Genomic DNA, 18039 nt, shown 5'->3' on the forward strand with positions numbered 1-18039 from the left:
GCTAACGCTCCAGCTGTCTTTCAGGCATTAGTCAATGATGTCCTGAGAGACATGCTGAACATCTTTGTTTTCGTTTACCTTGACGATATCCTGATTTTTTCACCGTCACTCCAGATTCATGTTCAGCACGTTCGACGTGTCCTCCAGCGCCTTTTAGAGAATTGTCTTTTTGTGAAGGCTGAGAAGTGCACTTTTCATGCCTCCTCCGTCACATTTCTCGGTTCTGTTATTTCCGCTGAAGGCATTAAGATGGATCCCGCTAAGGTCCAAGCTGTCATTGATTGGCCCGTCCCTAAGTCACGCGTCGAGCTGCAGCGCTTTCTCGGCTTCGCAAACTTCTATCGTCGTTTCATCTGTAATTTCGGTCAGGTGGCAGCTCCTCTCACAGCCCTTACTTCTGTCAAGACGTGCTTTAAGTGGTCCGTTTCCGCCCAGGGAGCTTTTGATCTCCTCAAGAATCGTTTTACATCCGCTCCTATCCTTGTTACACCTGACGTCTCTAGACAGTTCGTTGTCGAGGTTGACGCGTCAGAGGTGGGAGTGGGAGCCATCCTTTCTCAGCGCTCCCTCTCTGACGACAAGGTCCACCCATGCGCGTATTTTTCTCATCGCCTGTCGCCGTCGGAACGTAACTATGATGTGGGTAACCGCGAACTGCTCGCCATCCGGTTAGCCCTAGGCGAATGGCGACAGTGGTTGGAGGGGGCGACCGTTCCTTTTGTCGTTTGGACTGACCATAGGAACCTTGAGTACATCCGTTCTGCCAAACGACTTAATGCGCGTCAGGCGCGTTGGGCGCTGTTTTTCGCTCGTTTCGAGTTCGTGATTTCTTATCGTCCGGGCTCTAAGAACACCAAGCCTGATGCTTTGTCTCGTCTCTTCAGTTCTTCAGTAGCCTCCACTGACCCCGAGGGGATTCTCCCTGAGGGGCGTGTTGTCGGGTTGACTGTCTGGGGAATTGAGAGGCAGGTAAAGCAAGCACTCACTCAAACTCCGTCGCCGCGCGCTTGTCCTAGGAACCTTCTTTTCGTTCCCGTTCCTACTCGTCTGGCCGTTCTTCAGTGGGCTCACTCTGCCAAGTTAGCCGGCCACCCTGGCGTTCGGGGTACGCTTGCTTCCATTCGCCAGCGTTTCTGGTGGCCCACCCGGGAGCATGACACGCGTCGTTTCGTGGCTGCTTGTTCGGTCTGCGCGCAGACTAAGTCCGGTAACTCTCCTCCTGCCGGCCGTCTCAGGCCGCTTCCTATTCCCTCTCGACCGTGGTCTCACATCGCCTTAGATTTTGTCACCGGACTGCCTTCGTCAGCGGGGAAGACTGTTATTCTTACGGTTGTCGATAGGTTCTCTAAGGCGGCTCATTTCATTCCCCTTGCTAAGCTTCCTTCTGCTAAAGAGACGGCACAAATCATCATCGAGAATGTTTTCAGAATTCATGGCCTTCCGTCAGACGTCGTTTCGGACAGAGGTCCGCAATTCACGTCTCAATTTTGGAGGGAGTTTTGCCGTTTGATTGGGGCTTCCGTCAGTCTCTCTTCCGGCTTTCACCCCCAGTCTAACGGTCAAGCAGAACGGGCCAATCAGACTATTGGTCGCATCTTACGCAGTCTTTCTTTTCGCAACCCTGCGTCTTGGTCAGAACAGCTCCCCTGGGCAGAATACGCCCACAACTCGCTTCCTTCGTCTGCGACCGGGCTATCTCCTTTTCAGAGTAGCCTCGGGTACCAGCCTCCGTTGTTCTCATCTCAGTTCGCCGAGTCCAGCGTCCCCTCCGCTCAGGCTTTTGTCCAACGTTGCGAGCGCACCTGGAAGAGGGTCAGGTCTGCACTTTGCCGTTATAGGGCGCAGACTGTGAGAGCTGCTAATAAGCGTAGAACTAAGAGCCCTAGATATTGTCGCGGTCAGAGAGTTTGGCTCTCCACTCAGAACCTTCCCCTTAAGACGGCTTCTCGCAAGTTGACCCCGCGGTTCATTGGTCCATTCCGTATCTCTCAGGTCATTAATCCTGTCGCAGTGCGACTTCTTCTTCCGCGATATCTTCGTCGCGTCCACCCGGTCTTCCATGTCTCCTGTGTTAAGCCCGTTCTTCGCGCCCCCGCTCGTCTCCCCCCCCCCCCCCCATCCTTGTCGAGGGCGCACCTATCTACAGGGTCCGTAAAATCTTGGACATGCGTCCTCGGGGCCGTGGTCATCAGTACCTAGTTGACTGGGAGGGGTACGGTCCTGAGGAGAGGAGTTGGGTTCCCTCTCGGGACGTGCTGGACCGTGCGCTGATTGATGATTTCCTCCGTTGCCGCCAGGTTTCCTCCTCGAGTGCGCCAGGAGGCGCTCGGTGAGTGGGGGGGTACTGTCATGTACTGTCATGTTGTCCTGCCTCTGTCCTTTCCCTTCACCCTGTCTCCCTCTGCTGGTCGTGTTAGGTTACCTTTTCTCCCCCGCTTTCCCCCAGCTGTCCCTTGTCTCCTCTAACTACCCATTCACCCCGTTCCCCACCTGTTCCCTTTTTTCCCTCTGATTAGGTCCCTATATCTCTCTCTGTTTCTGCTCCTGTCCTTGTCGGATTCTTGTTTGTTTGTGTCATTCATGCCTGAACCAGACTGTCGTCATGTTTGCTGTAACCTTGTCCTGTCCTGTCGGAATCTGCCGGTCCATCTGAGCCTACCTATGCTTGGTAATTAAAGAAGCTCTGTTTAAGTTGATTCGCTTTTGGGTCCTCATTCACGCACTGTAACAGTAATAGACTATGGCAGTATAGCGTATGGTTTGGCAGCCAAGGACCAAGGACTTCCAAGGACATACTGGGTCAGCATTTGTAGTGCAAGAATGTGGGGTGGCAGTCAGGAAACGTATTACAGATCATCTGGCTGTATATGCAGCTGAGCTGATGGCCATACTGTTGGCCTTGCAGTGGGTGGAGGAAGTCAAGGCAGACAGAGAAGTTATTTGCTCTTATTCATGTGCAGGATTGATGAGTATGCAGTCCTTTAGCTCATGTAGCAGCCAGTTGAATAAGACTATAAATGTGATAGAAAAGCATCCAGCAGGAAAGTGTGATTCTTGCCAGGAAACCAGAGACAGTGGAGCATGTACTGATACAGTGTAGGCAGTATGAGCGGGAAGAGAGAGGCTGAGATCCAGTATGAGGGAGAAGGGTATACAGGAAATTTGTTTAAATAGTATACTGAGTAGAACGTCATTAGATACAGTATTAAATATGTTTTTTTTAACGGGGCTAGCAGGTCTCCGACCCACATTCCAGTACAGTAGGTGGCGGTAATGCACCATAACGTTGGTTGCCAATCGCTGATAAACCCCACAGAAGAAGATGGACGTGGAAATTAACAAATCACGTTTGTAGATTTACATGCGTGTCATTTCCTGATTCAGGGTCAACAACATGGTGCCGTCCATGGTCTGGGCGAGCCAATGATTTGAGTGGATATTTTCCTACGAATGCCTTTTATTTCTATGACACTTCGCTAATATTGTACAAGAGCTAATGCTGGGGCATTAGATTGTTATTCGTTGTTTTTCCACTGTCAAAGAGTATTGAACAAGTGTCCATCTCTGCTGCTGCTCACACAACTGATCATGTCGGGGACAAATGTGTGGACTCGCAGTCGGGAGAGGATGAGACGGTTCCCAGAGCTGTTTGCCCAGTGTTCTGGTGAGGTGCGTAGCCACCAAACAAATTCATACTGAAAAAATATATAAAGGCAATATGCAACAATTTCTACGATTTTACTGAGTTACAGTTCATATAAGGAGAGCAGTCAATTGAAATAAATAAATTAGGCCCTAATCTATGGATTTCACATGACTGGGCAGGGGTGTAACCATGGGTGGGCCTGGGAGGGCATAAGCCCACCCACTGAGAGCCAGGTCCAGCCAATCAGAATTCGTTTTTCCCCATAAACGGCCTTTATTAGAGACATAAATACCCCTCAGTTTCATCAGTTCGCTGGTCTCAGACGATCCCGCAGTTGAAGAAGCCGGATGTGGAGATCCTGGGCTGGCGTGGTTACACGTGGTCTGCGGTTGTGGGGCCGGTTGACATACTGCCAAATCCTCTAAAACGACATTGGAGTTGGCTTATGCTAGAGAAATTAACATCACATTCTCTAGCAACAGCTCTGGTGGACATTCCTGTAGTCAGCATGGCAATTGCACGCTCCCTCAAAACATGAGACATCTGTGGCATTGTGTTGTGTGACAAAACGGCTGACTTTTTGTCCCCGGCACAAGGTGCAACTATGTAATAATAATGCCGCTTTAATCAGCTTCTTGATATGCCACACCTGTCAAATGGATGGGTTATCTTGGAAAAGGGGAAATGCTCACTAAGCGTGATGTAAGCAAATTTGTCAAAAATTGAAGCTTTTTGTGCATATGGAACATTTCTGTGATCTTTTATTTCAGCTCATAAAACATGGGACCAATACTTTACATGTTTATATTTTTGTTCAGTATAGATGGCCACTGTTTGCCATACAATATCCAAAAGCATAAAGCCAAGTTAAGTTGTCATTCTGCCAATGTGAGGACTTGTCCCAGTGTTTCTCCTACCATTGTATAACTGGGGCGGCCCACCAAGGAATTTGGCTTGTGGCCCTGGATGATGCTTTTGGGGAGGAGGCTCGTAAAATAAAAGAAGGTGGAAACACTGCCTTAAACAATAATATATCTATTGTGTTTCCGTAATCATCCTCCAACAGAAGTTTGATCTAAATACTGACTTTTGAATATCATGTCCTCAGGCTGCAGCTTATGGGAAGTGTGTGACAGCTACTACCACAGGCAGACAGGAGCTGAGAAAGGACCTGTGTGTTAAAGAGTTTGATGCTCTGAAGACTTGCATTGTTACAGCAGTGAGTGGCATATTACAAGTGTTCCATCATTTTGTATGACATTTTGTCTGTCTTTGATGTATAAATTCAACTGACTTGATCATCTTATTGTCTTGCAGGCCAAGAAGGGAGTGAAGTAGACCATTCCGCCCAACACATCTCTGCTGGACATATAGTGCATTCTGCTGGACATAGGCTTTATCGTCAACATAAACAGGGGTATTCACTAGGAACTAAACGGACGGAAACGAGGAGGGACCTACCTGAATTTGTTCAATAGAAACGCTCAATTACATTGTAAAACGTTTGCATCTGTACTAATGACTACACCCCAGGCAGTTGACCTAATGTCCCCGTTGTTCCATGAACATCATGCATTACTGAACCAGTACTACGATGGCAGGTGCTGAAATATATCTTGACTAGTCCCACAAGCATAATGTTTGACCTGTTGTTGGTCCCAGAGGTAATGCTAGCATGGTGTTTCAACTAGTCTTCAATAGTGCGTCAAGGTCATACCGTTTGACTATGTAATAACATGTAACCCACCACCGAAGACTTGCAGGACTGTGAATTTGTCATGTAGAAATATGCAAATTGGGGTATGGGGTTCTCTTTGGTTAATGTACACAACACACATTGACAACCAACATTTCATATTGTGACATTTTCAGAAATATGAGTCGACCCAGAATTAAAGAAGTCATGAAGACACTGTTGATGTCCTCCCTCTATGAAGTCCATTTCATTCACTGTTCCTTATGGTAGCCACAGCACTGGGCACCATTGAAGAAGTCCAAGCCACTGTTTCAAATGCTACAAGAATAGAGAGCGAGAGATGACGACTAATTGCACTTCTGTTCTGGAAATGATGCATTTACATCTCAATACAGGCATAAAGATATTAACTTTGACCCGTTCATTTCACCCCTAGTTAGGATAAAGGCACAAAGCAGTGGAGCCCTCACACACAGGATACGACAAAACAAAATAACCATATTCCTTTACAGTCACAGAAGAAACACTGCTGTAGCACATGTAAGGCACAAGAACATGGAATGTAGAATCAGAGTTATGGATTCAGAACTCACACGAAAAATAAAATCATATTGGAATTGTACCGTATGTGTGTGAGAAGGATACGTATTTCTACAGCACTACATTCTTATTTTTATTCATCAAAAATATGATTCTGTTTTCAAAATCAAGAGTCAAATGATCTGGAAGAAGCACTGAAGCTAACCAATTGATCCCTATTTAAATGTTCTTTGAACACTTTCCAAAAATATGTAGAAACCAGCACGAGGACATTTAGCGACAGTTCAGAGAACATATAGACGCTATTCACAGCACACGATAACCAACATACATTGGGCTTAACAAAACCACTACAGTAACAAAAACACCAGCACGTAATCTTTCCAGAGCCAAAATGAAAACGCCTAATCACTTAGAAGTATCAAGGGATTTAAATTGACTAAAATACAAGTCATTGGATAGATGGTACATTGCGCTCTCAAAACACAGGAAAAAAGGAAACTCTGTATGTGGTATTGCATCGCTTAACATACATTCTAGTCCAAATCTCACCCCAGAGAAAACAAAAAAATAAGTTAACATTTACATACAAATCTATTTTTAATAAAGACTAGATCTATGGCAGCATTATACAGCATATTATTATAGAATAATATGTGATCATTGCTACAATATCTTTATCATCACTATTATCCTGTATCTTCTGGAATCATGGAAGGAGCACTAAAGAAAGCACTAGTATTTGGTAATAGATGCCCACAGACTAAGGTCACATGAAGACGCTGCCCAATTCAGATCAGATCTTTTGCCAATAATTGTGAAAAAGATCAGAATTGGGTTGCCTGTGTAAACGCAGCCAGAATGTTCCCTATCACATCAATGCATCTCACACACTCACACTCCTCCTGTACATGTCAGGTATTGTGAAGGCAGGTGGTAAGGCAATAGAGTGTGATCCACGGTACATGACTGTGTGGGGGAGAGAAAGAGTGTGTGTATGCGTTGTGATTAGTATGAAGATGTGTACAAGGTTAGCGCAGTCTGACCCAGTGTGTGTGTGCACAGTCTGACCCACTATGTGAGAGTGTTTGTTTAAATATAGGGATTCGCACAGTCCAACCCAACGGTCCATGAGTGTATGTTATACCGTATTCATGTGCGTGTATGCCGTTACCCAGTCCCTGTTACTCGTCTCTCTCAAGCTCAGAGGTCTGTTTAATCTGGCGTGTGTGTACCAGTGCTCCCCCCAAGGCTGCATGGAGATCTGACCCCCCCATGTCCAAGAAGGGCTCCAGCTCACCCTCCCTGGACTCCCCTGCCCCTCCAGCACCTCCTACCCCCAGGGCTCTCCTTCTCCTCCTCAGGTCCATGTCTCCTTGGTCCCTGGCCTTCTCCTTCTCGTGGATCACCTGGGGCTGGGCTTCCAGAAAGTCCCTGGAGTCTGACTGGACGGCTGCCCTCTCCTTCAGGTCCCGTCCACTCTTCTTCACAGCCTCTAGTTCTCCTGGTTCGACAGGTCCTGGCCCAGCTACAGCCAGAGCCTGTTCCTCCCCTCTTCCTCCCCTCTTCGCTCTCTCCATCACCTCTCTCTCAGTCTTTTCCTTCTCCCACTGGATCCTCTCTTGCTCTGCTTTCTCCTTATCCACCTTCTCCCTCTCTGCTCGCTCCTTTCCCAGCCTCTCTTTCTCCGCTCTCTCCTTCTTTACTTGGTCTTTTTCCATCTCCTGCTCTCTCACCAGTTTCCCTCTCCTCTCCCTCTCTAACCGTTCCTTCTCCACTCTCGCCTGCACCTCTCTATTGATCCTCTCCTCCTCCAGTGTCTCTTTCTCCATCCTCTCCTTGTCCTTGTCTACTACTGCCTCTACCGATCCTTTCCCTGGCCCGTCCTCAGCTTTAGCAGGTGGTGGTTGCTCCTTTCTGTGTTTGGGCTGGTCTGGTTCTACCTTCACCCCTTCTGCCACCTTCTGACCCAGGGGTACCCCTCTAGCTCCCAGCTCCCTCTCCTTAGGGGCCTCCAACGCTGCCCCTGCCACAATCGTCTGTTTAGGGACTTCCTGGACTACTTCCTTGGGGATCACGGGGAGAACCACTTTGACGACCTGCTCTTCTGCACTCTTCTCCACAGGGAGGACCTCATTCTGGGGCTGGACGTGAGGCTCGGCCTGTAGAGCTTCTGCTCCTTTGGGCTCCTTGGCATCTGAGGCCAGGGCAGGGCCATCTTGATCTGGGTCTTTGAGCTTGGATGCTCCCCCCTCCTCCTGTACTCCCTTCTCTGCATCAGCCTCTGGAGCTCCATCTAATGTAACACAAGATACAAAGATCATTATTTACTTTGCCTTTAACTGACCTTACATTTCAATTACTCATACTCAGCACTTAGACATGCATCAGAATATAAACTTAGAGCATGTACGAGAGTGCACACACGGAGTGTGTGTGTGTGTGTGTTTACACACCTGTCTTTTTGGGGTGCATCTCCTGGTGTTGTTCCTGTATGACAGCCAGTAGTTTCTCCTGCTGGTCCAACAGTCTCTTCTGCTGCTCCTGCTGCTCCTTTATAACCTGCAGCAGAACGGCATGGTCCAACTGACCCTCTACATGGGGGGAGACAGGGTTAGAACATACCAAAACACACACAGGGGGAGTCAATTACAAGTTCATAAATCATACAGTGCATTCAGAAAGTATTCAGACAACTTCCATTTTTCCATATTTTGTGATGTTACAGCCTTATTATAAAATGTATTAAATCATCAATCATCCTCATCGGCAGACTCAACAGCCTTGGTTTCTCAAATGATTGCCTCGCCTGGTTCACCAACTACTTCTCTGATAGAGTTCAGTGTGTCAAATCGGAGGGCCTGTTGTCCGGGCCTCTGGCAGTCTCTATGGGGGTGCCATAGGGTTCAATTCTTGGACCGACTATCTTCTCTGTATACATCAATGATGTTGCTCTTGCTGCTGGTGATTCTCTGGTACACCTCTACGCAGACGACACCATTCTATATACTTCTGGCCCTTCTTTGGACACTGTTAACAACCCTCCAGGCGAGCTTCAATGCCATACAACTCTCCTTCCGTGGCCTCCAATTGCTCTTAAATACAAGTAAAACTAAATGCATGCTCTTCAACCGATCACTGCCCCCACCTGCCCGCCCGTCCAGCATCACTACTCTGAACGGTTCTGACTTAGAATACATGGACAACTACAAATACCTAGGTGTCTGGTTAGACTGTAAACTCTCCTTCCAGACCCACATCAAACATCTCCAATCCAAAGTTAAATCTAGAATTGGCTTCCTATTTCGCAACAAAGCATCATTCACTCATGCTGCCAAACATACCCTTGTAAAACTGACCATCCTACCAATCCTCGACTTCGGCGATGTCATTTACAAAATAGCTTCCAATACCCTACTCAACAAATTGGATGCAGTCTATCACAGTGCCATCCGTTTTGTCACCAAATCCCCATATACTACCCACCATTGCGACCTGTACGCTCTCGTTGGCTGGCCCTCGCTTCACACTCGTCGCCAAACCCACAGGCTCCATGTCATCTACAAGACCCTGCTAGGTAAAGTCCCCCCTTATCTCAGCTCGCTGGTCACCATAGCGTCACCCACCTGTAGCACACGCTCCAGCAGGTATATCTCTGGTCACCCCCAAAACCAATTATTTCTTTGGCCGCCTCTCCTTCCAGTTCTCTGCTGCCAATGACTGGAACGAACTACAAAAATCTCTGAAACTGGAAACACTTATCTCCCTCACTAGCTTTAAGCACCAGCTGTCAGTGCAGATTACTGCACTTGTACATAGCCCATCTACAGTATAATTTAGCCCAGGCAACTACCTCTTTCCCTACTGTATTTATTTTATTTATTCATTCATTTATTTTTCTCCTTTGCACCCCATTATTTTTATTTCTACTTTGCACATTCTTCCACTGCAAATCTACCATTCCAGTGTTTTACTTGCTATATTGTATTTACTTTGCCACCATGGCCTTTTTTTTTGCCTTTACCTCCCTTAACTCACCTCATTTGCTCACATCGTATATAGACTTTTTTCTACTATATTATTGACTGTATGTTTGTTTTACTCCATGTGTAACTCTGTGTCGTTGTATGTGTTGAACTGCTTTGCTTTATCTTGGCCAGGTCGCAATTGTAAATGAGAACTTGTTCTCAACTTGCCTACCTGGTTAAATAAAGGTGAAATAAATCAATATCCATACAATACCCCATAATGACAAAGCAAATATCTTTAATAAACATTTTTTTCAAATGTATTAAAAATAAACTATTCAGACCCTTTGCTATGAGACTCGAAATTGAGCTCAGATGCATCCGGTTTCCATTGATCATCCTTGAGATGTTTCTACAATTTGATTGGAGTCAAACTGTGATAAATTCAATTGATTGGACATGATTTGGAAAGTCCCAGTTGATAGTGCATGTCAGAGCAAAAACCAAGCCATTATGTTGAAGGAATTGTCCGTAGAGCTCCTTGACCGGATTGTGTCGAGGCACACATCTGGGGAAGGCGACAAAAATAATGTCTGCAGCATTGAAGGTCCCCAAGAACACAGTGGCCTCCATCATTCTTAAAAATTGAGGAAATTTGGAACCACCAAAATTCTTCCTAGAGCTGGCCGCCCAGACAAACTGAGCAATCGGGGGGCCGTGGTCAGGGAGGTGACCAAGAACCCGATGGTCACTCTGACAGAGCTCTAGAGTTCCTCTGTGGAGATGGGAGAACCTTCCAGAAGGACAACCATCTCTGCAGCACTCCACCAATCAGACCTTTACGGTAGAGTGGCCAGACAGAAGCCACTCAGTAAAAGGCACATGACAGTCCACTTGAAGTTCAACAAAAGGCACCTAAAGACTCAGACCATGAGAAACAAGATTCTCTGGTCTGATGAAACCAAGATTGAATTCTTTGGCATGAATGCAAAGCGTCATGTCTGGAGGAAACCTGGCACCATTCCTCAGGTGAAGCATGGTGGTGGTGGCAGCATCATGCTGTGGGGATGTTTTTCAACAGCAGGGACTGGGAGACTAGTCAGGATCGAGGGAAAGATGAAATTAGCAAAGTACAGAGAGATCCTTGATGAAAACCTGCTCCAGAGCACTCAGCACCTCAGACTGGGGCGAAGGTTCACCTTCTAACAGGACAACAACCATAAGCACACAGCCAAGAGAAACGCAGGAGTGGCTTCGGGACAAGTCTCTGAGCCCAGGAAATAGATAGAAATAGATGTGCAGCAACGCTCCCCATCCAACCTGACAGAGCTTGAGAGGATCTGCAGAGAAGAATGTGAGAAACTCCCCAAATACAGGTATGCTAAGCTTGTAGCGTCATACCCAAGAAGACTCAAGACTGTAATCGCTGCCAAAGGTGCGTCAACAAAGTACAGAGTAAAGGGTCTGAATACTGATGTAAATGTGATCAGTTTTTTAAAAATTATTTGGCAAAAATTTTGACAAACCTGTTTTTGCTTTCTTATTATGGGGTACTGTGTGTAGATAAATTAAGAAAAATAAACAATTGAATACATTTTAGAAGGCTGTAACAAAAAATGTGCAAAAAGTCAAGGGGTCTGAATACTTTCCGAATGCACTGTATATTGAGCAGTATTGGTATCTACATCGGAGGGAGAAGGAGCATTCGATTTATCCAAACAAACAGCATAGGGATGTGTTTATGGGTGGGGGGCTGGAGGAGGGATAACTCAGTCAAACTAATGTAGGGTACGGTTGCTACAAACAAGATGTGAGCAGTTTAGGCAAGGTGGGGGGGATACTGTGTGAGAGGGCGTGAGGTGGGTTAGGACTTGGGGATTATGGCCATGTGGGTTGGGGGGGGCAGAACTAGAAAAGATTACTAAACTGGATACTACGCTCTCATCTCCAGACTTCATTAGTTGATTGAATGACTAGATGTGAATACAGTAGGAGAGAGAGGAGTTCATACCTGCAACCATCTTTTTTATCACTGTGACAGGAGCCCGGCAGAGGAAAAGAAAAGGAGCGAGAAAGAGAGAAAAGAAAGAGTGAGTCAGCAGAGAGAAACCAAAAATGTGCTGCGGAGTGTCCTGAGTGAATCAAGCCAAAGAGCGAGAAAGTAACGAGAGAATCCACTCTTCAAAAACAACCAGGCAAAAGCTTGTTGCCAAAGACACACTTGAGATGGAAAGCGAGAATAGAGAGATAGACAGAGAGAGAAGCAGTCAGACAAAGAGGCGGTACAAGTCAGAGAGAGAAAGAATACAGACAAAGCATGGAATGGGACAACTGAAGTGGGAGGTTTACATACACTTAGGTTGGAGTCATTACAACTCGTTTTTCAACCACTCCACAAACTTCTTGTTAACAAACTATAGTTTTGGCAAGTCGGTTAAGACATCTACTTTGTGCATGACAGGAGTAATTTTTTTACAACAGATTATTTCACTGTATCACTATTCCAGTGGGTCAGAAGATTACATACACTAAGTTGACTGTGCCTTCAAACAGCTTGGAAAATTCCAGAAAATGTCATGGCTTTAGAAGCTTCGGATAGGCTAATTGACATAATTTGAGTCAATTGGAGGTGTACCTGTGGATGTATTTCAAGGCCTACCTTCAAACTCAGGGCCTCTTTGCTTGACATCGTGGGAAAATCAAAAGAAATCAGCCAAGACCTAAGAAAAAAAATGGTAGACCTCCACAAGTCTGGTTCATCCTTGGGAGTGATTTCCAAACGCCTGAAGGTGCCACGTTCATCTGTACAAACAATAGTACGCAAGTATAAACACCATGGGACCACGCAGCCGTCATACCGCTCAGGAAGGAGATGCGTTCTGTCTCCTAGAGATTAATGTACTTTGGTGCAAAGACTGCAACTCAATCCCAGAACAGCAGCGAAGGACCTTGTGAAGATGCTGGAGGAAACAGGTACAAAAGTATCTATATATCCACAGTAAAATTAGTTCTATATCGACATAATCTGAAAGGCCGCTCAGCAAGGAAGAAGCCACTGCTCCAAAACCGCCATAAAAAGCCAGACTATGGTTTGAAACTGCACATGGGGACAAAGATTGTACTTTTTGGAGAAATGTCCTCTGGTCTGATGAAACAAAAATAGAACTGTTTGGCCATAATGACCATTGTTATGTTTGGAGGAAAAGGGGGAGGCTTGCAAGCCAAAGAACACCATCATGTTGTGGGGGTGCTTTGCTGCAGGAGGGACTTGTGCACTTCACAAAATAGATGGCATCATGAGCAGGGAAAATTATGTGGATATATTGAAGCAACATATGAAGACATCAGTCAGGAAGTTAAAGCTTGGTCGCAAATGGGTCTTCCAAATGGACAATGACCCCAAGCATACTCCAATGTTGTGGCAAAATGGCTTAAGGACAACAAAGTCAAGGTATTGAAGGGGCCATCAGAAAGCCCTGACCTCAATCCCATAGAAAATTTGTGGGCAGAACTGAAAAAGCCTGTGCGAGCAAGTAGGCCTACAAACCTGACTCAGTTACACCAGCTCTGTCAGGAGGAATGGGCCAAAATTCACCCAACCTATTGTGGGAGGCTTGTGGAAGGTTACCCGAAATGTTTGTCCCAAGTTAAACAATTTAAAGGCAATGCTACCAAATACTAATTGAGTGTATGTAAACCTCTGACCCACTGGAAATATGATGAAAGAAATAAAAGCTGAAATAAATCTCTCTCTACTATTATTTCACAATGTTAAAACAAAGTGGTGATTCTAACTGACCTAAAAACAGGGCATTTTTAGGATTAAATGTCAGGAATTGTGAAAAACTGAGTTTAAATATATTTGGTTAAGGTGTATGTAAACTTCCGACTTCACTGTATATCCACTATAACAAGAATTTATTAAAAAATCCATCCATTCTGCCAGTCTATGAGCTGCTAACCCTGGTCCTTGGTCTGTACTTCAATTCTTTACTCCTTCTTACTCTTCCACTTACCATCCATTTTGTCCTCTGCTCCTCCCTCCCTCTCTTCCTTTGCTTCTGGAGCAGCAGCCACCTCCGCTGCCCCAGGAACCACTGCCACAGGAACTGGGGCCGCCGGCTCACCTAAACCACAGTGTCAAAGGTCGGGTGACGTCAAACATCTACTGCCAATCAAATCCCTGAGCATCTGAGTTGATTGAATGTTCTGGATAAAGAACAGTCATACGCACGTTTCCCAGCAGCATCTGGGGCTTTGGCCAAATCCTCAACCAGCGCCTGCTCAGCCACCATATCCTTCACAGCAAGCACCTCTTTCACTGGGCCAAGTTTCTCCACTTCCTTTAGGGGCAGGACTTCTTGTTTCTTCCCCACCCCCGGGTCAGGCTTCTCCAGCACCTCATTGAACTGAGCCTCGGCCTCTTCCACTTCCTCCTTTTTCACCACCATTTCCTTCTTCTCTCCTCCCTCAGACTGCCCCTCTTCTCCTCCAGCTGCAGGTTGGTTCTTCTCCTCCTCCAGCTCGGCGTCGTTCTTCCTCTTCTCTATCTGGACCTCATCGTGAGGGATGGGCGGCTCGTGCCGATGGGCCTCCCCATCAGGTACCGCCACACCTGAAGGGAGGGAGGAGGGACACACACACACACACAGGTATAACACATGGGTTTTCATGTGTTGCTGTAAATAGTATTCCCAACTTTTCTTTTAAACCTAGCACTTATAGATTATTGGTTTTCTTATATGTTGCAGTCTAGTGGATTTTGCTTGGTTCTAACAGGTTCTCCTAGGTTCTGAAACTCTCTCCCTAGTTCTGAAAGGTTCCCCCTAGTTCCATACCTGCGTCGGGGCGGTCCAGCTGTACCTCCTCCTTCTTTTTCATGTCTGCTACTGCTTGTTCAGGTCCTTTGATCTGGGGGGCCTCAGCCTGTTCCTGCTGTCTCTCCACTGGACGGTCTGGCTCTACTGCAGCTGGGGCATTAGGCCTCTCCGCCAACACAGGCTTCACCTCAGGCTGTTTCACTGCCACTGGCTTTTCTACTGCTGGGAGGGAGAGGGAGGGAGAGAAATGAGAGCGAGACAAGAGAGAGAGAGAATGCAGTGCATTCGGAAAGTATTCAGACCCCTTGACTTTTTCCACATTTTGTTACGTTATTTTATAAATTTTATTCTAAAATGGATAAAATCGTTTTTTCCCCTCAATCTACACACAATATCCCATAAAAGACAAAGCAAAAACACCTTTGGCAGCAACTACAGCCTCAAGTCTTCTTGGGTATGATGCTACAAGTTTGGGACACCTGTATTTGGGGAGTTTCTCCCATTCTTCTCTGCAGATCAAATCAAATTGTATTTGTCACATAGACATGGTTAGCAGATGTTAATGCGAGTGTAGCGAAATGCTTGTGCTTCTAGTTCCGACAATGCAGTAATAACCAACGAGTAATCTAACAATTTCACCACAGCTACCTTATACACAAGTGTAAAGGGATGAAAAATATGTACATAAAGATATGAATGAGTGATGGTACAGAACGGCATAGGCAAGATGCAGTAGATGGTATTGAGTACAGTATATACATATGAGATTATAATAAGTGGCATAGTTTAAAGTGGCTTGATACATGTATTACATAAAGATGGCAAGATGCAGTAGGTGGTATAGAGTACAGTATATACATGAGATGAGTAATGTAGGGTATGTAAACATTATATTAAGTGGCATTGTTTAAAGTGGCTAGTGATACATTTTTTACATGTATGGCAGCAGCCACTCAATGTTAGTGGTGGCTGTTTAACAGTCTGATGGCCTTGAGATATAAGCTGTTTTTCAGTCTCTCGGTCCCTGCTTTGATGCACCTGTACTGACCTCCCCTTCTGGATGATAGCGGGGTGAACAGGCAGTTAAAACGTTCTATCCTCTCCACTACTGTCCCGTCGATGTGGATAGGGGGGTGCTCCCTCTGCTGTTTCCTGAAGTCCACGATCATCTCCTTTGTTTTGTTGACGTTGAGTGTGAGGTTATTTTCCTGACACCACACTCCGAGGGCCCTCCCCTCCTCCCTGTAGGCCGTCTCGTTGTTGTTGGTAATCAAGCCTACCACTGTAGTGTCGTCTGCAAACTTGATGATTGAGTTGGAGGCGTGCATGGCCACGCAGTCGTGGGTGAACAGGGAGTACAGGAGAGGGCTCAGAACGCACCCTTGTGGGGCCCCAGTGTTGAGGATCAGCGGGGGGGGGAGATGTTGTTACCTACCCTCACCACTTAGGGGCGACCCGTCCAGTACCCAGTTGCACAGGGCGGGGTCAAGACCCAGGGTCTCGAGCTTGATGACGAGTTTGGAGGGTACTAGGTGTGAAATGCTGAGCTGTAGTCGATGAACAGCATTCTCACATAGTTATTCCTCTTGTCCAGATGGGTTTGTGCAGTGTGGTTGCGATTGCGTCGTCTGTGGACCTATTGGGGCGGTAAGCAAATTGGAGTGGGTCTAGGGTGGAGGTGATATGGTCCTTGACTAGTCTCTCAAAGCACTTCATGATGACAGAAGTGAGTGCTCAGTTACCATCGCTTTCTTGGGAACAGCAGAATGGGATAAGGATTGATTGAATATGTCAGAACCTCTCTAGCTCTGTCGGGTTGGATGGGGAAAGTCGATGCACAGCTATTTCCAGGTCTCTCCAGAGATGTTAGATCGGGTTCAAGTTCGGGCTCTGGCTGGGCCACTCAAGGACATTCAGAGACTTGTCCCGAAGCCACGCCTGCATTGTTTTGGCTGTGTGCGGAGGGTCGTTGTCCTGTTGGAAGGTGAACATTCGCCCCATTCTGAGGTCCCTGAGCACTCTGGAGCAGGTTTTCATCAAGGATCTCTCTGTACTGTGCTCCGTTCAACTTTCCCTTACTAGTCTCCTAACCCTGCTGTTGAAAAACATCCCCACAGCATGATGCTGCCACAACCATGCTTCACCATAGGGATGGTGCCAGGTTTCCTCCAGATGTGACACTTGGCATTCAGGCCAAAGAGTTCAATCTTGGTTTCATCTGAACAGAGAATCTTGTTTCTCATGGTCTAAGAGTCCATTAGGTGCTTTTTGGTGGGCTGTCATGTACCTTTTACTGAGGAGTGGCTACCGTCTGGCCACTCTACCATAAAGGTCTGATTAGTGGAGTGCTGCAGAGATAGAAAAACCTTCCAGAAGGAATACCATCTCCACAGAGGAACTCTGGAGCCCTGTCAGAATGACCATCGGATTCTTGGTCACCTCCCTGACCAAGGCCCTTCTGGCCCAATTGCTCAGTATTGTCAGGTGGCCAGCTCTAGGAAGAGTCTTGGTGGTTCCAAACTTCCTCCATTTAAGAATTATGGAGGCCACTGTGTTCTTGGGGACCTTCAATGCTACAGATGTTTTTTGGTACCCTTCCCCAGATCTGTGCCTCGACACAATCCTGTCACGGAGCTCTACGGACAATTCCTTCAACCTCATGGCTTGGTTTTTGCTCTGACATGCACTGTCAACTGTGGGACTTTCCAAATCATGACCAATCAATTGAATTTGTGTGGGAACTCCTTCAAGACTGTTGGAAAAGCATTTCTCATGAAACTGGTTGAGCGAATGCCAAGAGTGTGCAAAGCTGTCATCAAGGCAACGGGTGGCTACTTTGAAGAATCTAAAATATATTTGGATTTGTTTAACACTTTTTTGGTTACTACATATGTGTTATGTCATAGTTTTGATGTCTTCACTATTATTCTACAATGTAGAAAATAGTTTTTAAAAATGTTTAAAAAAACCTTCAATGAGTAGGTGTGTCCAAACTTGACTGGTACTGTATGTAAATAAGGTATCTTTTTTTTAAATCAATTTGCAAAAATGTCTAAAAACCTGTTTTCGCTTAGTAAATATGGGGTATTGTGTGTAGATTGATGAACATTTTTATTTAATCCATTTTAGAATAATGCTGTAACGTACCAAAATGTGGAAAAAGTCAAGGGGTCTGAATACTTTCCTTAACGCACTGTATATACCAATATGTGTGAGTGTGAGATCCACTAGATGGCAGCAGAGATCTAAACTATAAAGAGATGCAACACTAATGCAATAAATACAATACCTGCTACAGTACAGTCTAAGAGAGAATCAGGAGAGAAAATGACGAGAGGGTACAGAGAGAGAGACCCATGCTTCTGTTCT

At 46.0% G+C, this 18039-nt stretch overlaps 2 protein-coding genes across 15 annotated transcripts in view; one reads left to right on the forward strand and one right to left on the reverse strand.

The window, feature by feature from the left end:
- Positions 1 to 3312: 3312 nt before the first annotated feature.
- On the forward strand, positions 3313 to 5558 carry LOC149974334 (NADH dehydrogenase [ubiquinone] 1 alpha subcomplex assembly factor 8-like). 2 transcript variants are annotated; one of them, XM_090212109.1, is made up of 3 exons: positions 3313 to 3669; positions 4755 to 4865; positions 4964 to 5558. In XM_090212109.1, the coding sequence occupies exons 1-3, from the start codon at positions 3589 to 3591 to the stop codon at positions 4982 to 4984; spliced, it is 213 nt and encodes a 70-aa protein (XP_090068235.1). In that variant the 5' UTR covers positions 3313 to 3588; the 3' UTR covers positions 4985 to 5558. The 2 variants fall into 2 exon arrangements, with proteins under 2 accessions (XP_090068235.1, XP_090068234.1); XM_090212108.1 differs by lacking the exon at positions 4964 to 5558 and having other exon boundaries at positions 3366 to 3669; positions 4755 to 4904.
- Positions 4376 to 18039, reverse strand: part of LOC149974335 (putative sodium-coupled neutral amino acid transporter 10) — a 31765-nt gene continuing 18101 nt past the window's right edge. For 4 of the 13 annotated variants that reach the window (XM_090212101.1, XM_090212100.1, XM_090212106.1 and 1 more), the window contains 5 exons: positions 14689 to 14889; positions 14085 to 14465; positions 13867 to 13977; positions 8339 to 8476; positions 4376 to 8178 (listed from right to left, as the gene is read on the reverse strand). In XM_090212101.1, the coding sequence (XP_090068227.1) occupies positions 7067 to 8178; positions 8339 to 8476; positions 13867 to 13977; positions 14085 to 14465; positions 14689 to 14889 (1943 nt within the window). In that variant the 3' untranslated portion in view covers positions 4376 to 7066. Of the gene's footprint in view, positions 8179 to 8338; positions 8477 to 11861; positions 11883 to 13866; positions 13978 to 14084; positions 14466 to 14688; positions 14893 to 18039 lie in introns of all 13 variants that reach the window. The other 9 variants (XM_090212095.1, XM_090212096.1, XM_090212104.1 and 6 more) reach the window with 3 other exon arrangements.

Source organism: Oncorhynchus mykiss, chromosome 20 (assembly GCF_057628025.1).
Source record: "Oncorhynchus mykiss isolate SJ-2025 chromosome 20, ASM5762802v1, whole genome shotgun sequence".
NCBI classification, from domain to species: Eukaryota; Metazoa; Chordata; class Actinopteri; order Salmoniformes; family Salmonidae; genus Oncorhynchus; species Oncorhynchus mykiss.